This window comes from Austrofundulus limnaeus, unplaced genomic scaffold, assembly GCF_001266775.1.
Source record: "Austrofundulus limnaeus strain Quisiro unplaced genomic scaffold, Austrofundulus_limnaeus-1.0 Scaffold455, whole genome shotgun sequence".
NCBI lineage: Eukaryota > Metazoa > Chordata > Actinopteri > Cyprinodontiformes > Rivulidae > Austrofundulus > Austrofundulus limnaeus.
In genome coordinates, this window is record NW_013952857.1 from 171,762 (window position 1) to 175,168 (window position 3,407).

The 3,407-nt window shown below is 36.2% G+C and overlaps 2 protein-coding genes across 3 annotated transcripts in view; one reads left to right on the top strand and one right to left on the bottom strand.

Annotated features, from left to right (window-relative positions):
- LOC106529613 (importin-13) overlaps positions 1-1,897 on the top strand; it is a gene marked incomplete at its 5' end in the record, with an annotated part of 7,636 nt that extends 5,739 nt beyond the window's left edge. Inside the window, 1 exon segment of the mRNA XM_014025086.1 lies at positions 1,443-1,897. Coding sequence (XP_013880540.1) covers positions 1,443-1,536 — 94 coding nt within the window.
- Positions 1,898-2,173: 276 nt separating this feature from the next.
- Positions 2,174-3,407, bottom strand: part of fzr1b (fizzy/cell division cycle 20 related 1b) — a gene marked incomplete in the record, with an annotated part of 15,175 nt that continues 13,941 nt past the window's right edge. For both annotated transcript variants that reach the window (XM_014025088.1, XM_014025087.1), the window contains 1 exon segment: positions 2,174-2,771. In XM_014025088.1, coding sequence (XP_013880542.1) covers positions 2,730-2,771 — 42 coding nt within the window.

Sequence of the window (3,407 nt, forward strand, 5' to 3'; positions counted from 1 at the left end):
ATACTACATTTATCCATTTTAAATACACTAACCTCACTCCTTTGTAACAACTAAGGCAAAAATGTAATTAATTCAGAAAACCTTTTCAGGACCACACCTTGATATTTCGGGACCCCACTTTGGGTCCCGACCCCAACTTTGGGAAACACTGCACTACACTGTAATGTGTTTACAAAATCAAGACAGAATATTGAGAATAACTTTGATATGTTTATATAACATTTTAAAAAAATATTAGCTTACGTGTTAGTATTAATGTACTTAGTCTTAAACTTCTCTTTATACTTTCCAGTATAAGACCAAGTACACTTCACTATACTATTCTTAAGTACAGTATATAGTTTATAAAAAAGAAATTTCACTTATTTTTTTGTGTAAAATAAGTATACTTGTAGCACACCTGAACTACTTTTTGCTAAGTGTTAGAGTACAGTCACAGGACCTTTCCATGTCAGTCTTGGTGTTTATTGGTCAGTGAGTGAAAACATTTGGTTCTACGTCTTTCTCTTTAAAAACACATATAAAACTGTCCTCATGCTGTCAAAGGAAACAGGGTTGAACTGACCAGCTCAGCTGCTTCCTTTGATCCGTGACGCAGACGCCCACATGTAGAAGGCATGTGCATGGATCCTCACAGACATGCCTTGAAAATTGAAGAGAAGAAGGTGCTCCTGGACCAGTTCTTCTGTGTTTGTCTGTGTCTCTTTCCTGTCCYTCAACCARCYGGTCGAGGCAGATGGTCTCCTGTCMTGAGCCTGGTTCTGCTGGAGGTTTCTTCCTGATTAGCAGGGAGTTTTTCCTCTCCACCGTTTGTTCAGGATGGGAGACTGTGATGAAGTGATTCAACACAATCTGCTGGTTTCTTCTTTAGATTGTTCTTTTTATGTACAGTGCCCTGAGACAACCTATGTTGTGACTTGATACTATATAAATAAACTGAATTTGAAAATTGAAGATTATTATTGTTTGAGTTTATACTTGAGGAAATAAGGGGCAGATATAACAAGATTTTTTTCTCTAATGCCTTTCCTTTCATTGTATTTTCATTTTCTTTTTATTGTACAAAGAATTAATCTTGTTTTAAAGAAATAAAGTTTGAATGGAACTGAAAATACAAACCCACAGACAAGTACATTTTAACTTCGACTGCTTCCTGCTTTCAACGCATCGTATTTATGTTCATCTGTTGGGTTAAATATCCGGTCATGTTTTCCCTTTACCTGTTGACGGTCATAAAGTGAAGGTTTGTGTTTGGGCCTGACTTATCTGAAACGCTGTAAGATCTCTGACTCATTTAAAACAAGAAATTCATAATTTACACCAATAAAAACTTTATTAGGGTTTTAGTCAGTTTCTAATTTAATTTTAAGATTAAAAAACAATAAAAAAAAACTCTCAGGTTAATATCTTTGCATTCATAAACCTTTTTTTTTCTTTTTCAGGGAACAAACAAACAAGCATCAGATGAAAGCGACAGTGAAGGAGTTTTCTCTGCTCTGCCGAGGCCTGCAGGGGTCCGGATACTCCGAGTTCTGAGCGACTGCAGCGGGTCTTCAGCAGAGGGTCACATGGTTCCAGAACATTTTAGTTTTAAATTCCAGACATTTTTAAACCCACATTTTAAGACTTTTTTTAACGAAATGTTTTAAATTATTCTGATTTACTGTTTGCACTGTGGTGCTGTGTTTATGTAAAATAGTTTCCGTTTTTGACCTTACAACACTTCTTGAGAGGATAAATAACTACCTACCACTGCAAGATTAAATTTTTTTCTTTAGTGCAGCTGTTTTATCAGAATTCTCATAATTCTTTGAACCAAAAACCAGATTTTTATATTGTGACATGAGCCTGCATGTCTGTAAGGATTAAAATCTTTGCTCGTTATGATTTATTTCAATTTACAGAAAAGATTAATCCCAGAGTGATGGTTATACGTTCATCGTTTATAATAAAAAATAAATAACCCTGCTCATTTCAACTTTTATAAATTTAGATTTTTATTTTATAGAAAATGCAATAAGTAATATTTTTTCATACTGTTTTCATTTTGTTTTTTTTCCCTCTCACACTTATCCAGACCTGGAAAATCTTCCAATCAGACTCCATACGGTTTTAGTTTGAGCAGGTCTGGTTTGGTTCTGAACAGGATCCAAAGACACAACACGGTGAATTGTTTCCACGTCATCTGGGTCTCTGTCCAACATGTTTTAATAAAATGTTTTTTAGTCAGTCTAAAATCAAGAAAACAGGAGAAAAGTGTCACAGTGCCTTGAATGTAGAATAAGTGACAAAAACATCCATGAACAAATGTTTTGTTGCAGATGCACTAGCAGCTGTTTGTTCTCTGATTTGTTGCAAGAAGAAACCATAAACACACATGATTTAAATATAAAAAGCTCCAAAGCCTCAAACGGCGGCTTTAAAAAGAATCACATCAGTACTTTAAGCTCAGAACTCCTGGACACGCAGGCTAAAACACATCACCTCCATCACTTCCACGACAGAAAAGAGAAGACCAACGTTTGAAGCTGACGTTTTGTGGCTTTGTTTTGTTTTTAATCAGTGACGTGTTTGAAGGATGGCAGTAGTCAGGAGAAGTTACAGCTCCATCCTGTGGTGAAAAGGACCATCTGTGAGGAGGTCGGTGCTCTCAGGGTGGGAGGAGGAGGGAGGGGGCGTCACGGAGAAGACCGGGGTCCTGCTGAGCGGTCCTGACCCCGGCTGTTTTACTACCGGATCCTGGTGAAGAGGTTCAGCACGGACTTTGATTCCTGGCAGCAGAGACAGAAGTCTGTTTTATACGACAACAAGCTCAAGTTTTTACAAACACATTTATTGTTTAAACAATTTACTCTTAAAAATGATTGATTATGAACAAACTTAATAATAGAACAGGTAAACCATTTTGAAAGTGGATTTCTGTGTAAAAGTTGTGAACAATGATTATCTTACCTGTTGTGGATCACTCTTAAAAAAAATTATATCCAACAAGACTGATGAGCTAACGGCTAGTCCAAACAGGACTAAAACCAAACAGGACTCCTGCTGTCTTACAAGAAACGGAGTTTCAAAAAAAGTTCACGCAAATGCATATGTTTTTTTTTATTTTCTCCTCACTGCTAATTTCTTATTCCAAGTTGTTTACATAGACCTCTGGTTGTTTGAAACTTCCAGCAGGAACTAGGGATGCAAGTTGTCGATTAATGGATTAATCTAAAGTTGACTGATCTTATCGATCGACTAAATTAATTGATAAGCGTCCATGTTCCTAAAAACCTGACGTTTCTTTTTCTATAACATGAAGGGCTAATTTTCTACACACAAAAGTTAAAAAGTACAGTATTATTTTAACAATTCATTGAGCCAGCTGTGTGAATAAACACTAACTGAACAGAGAAATGTGGATT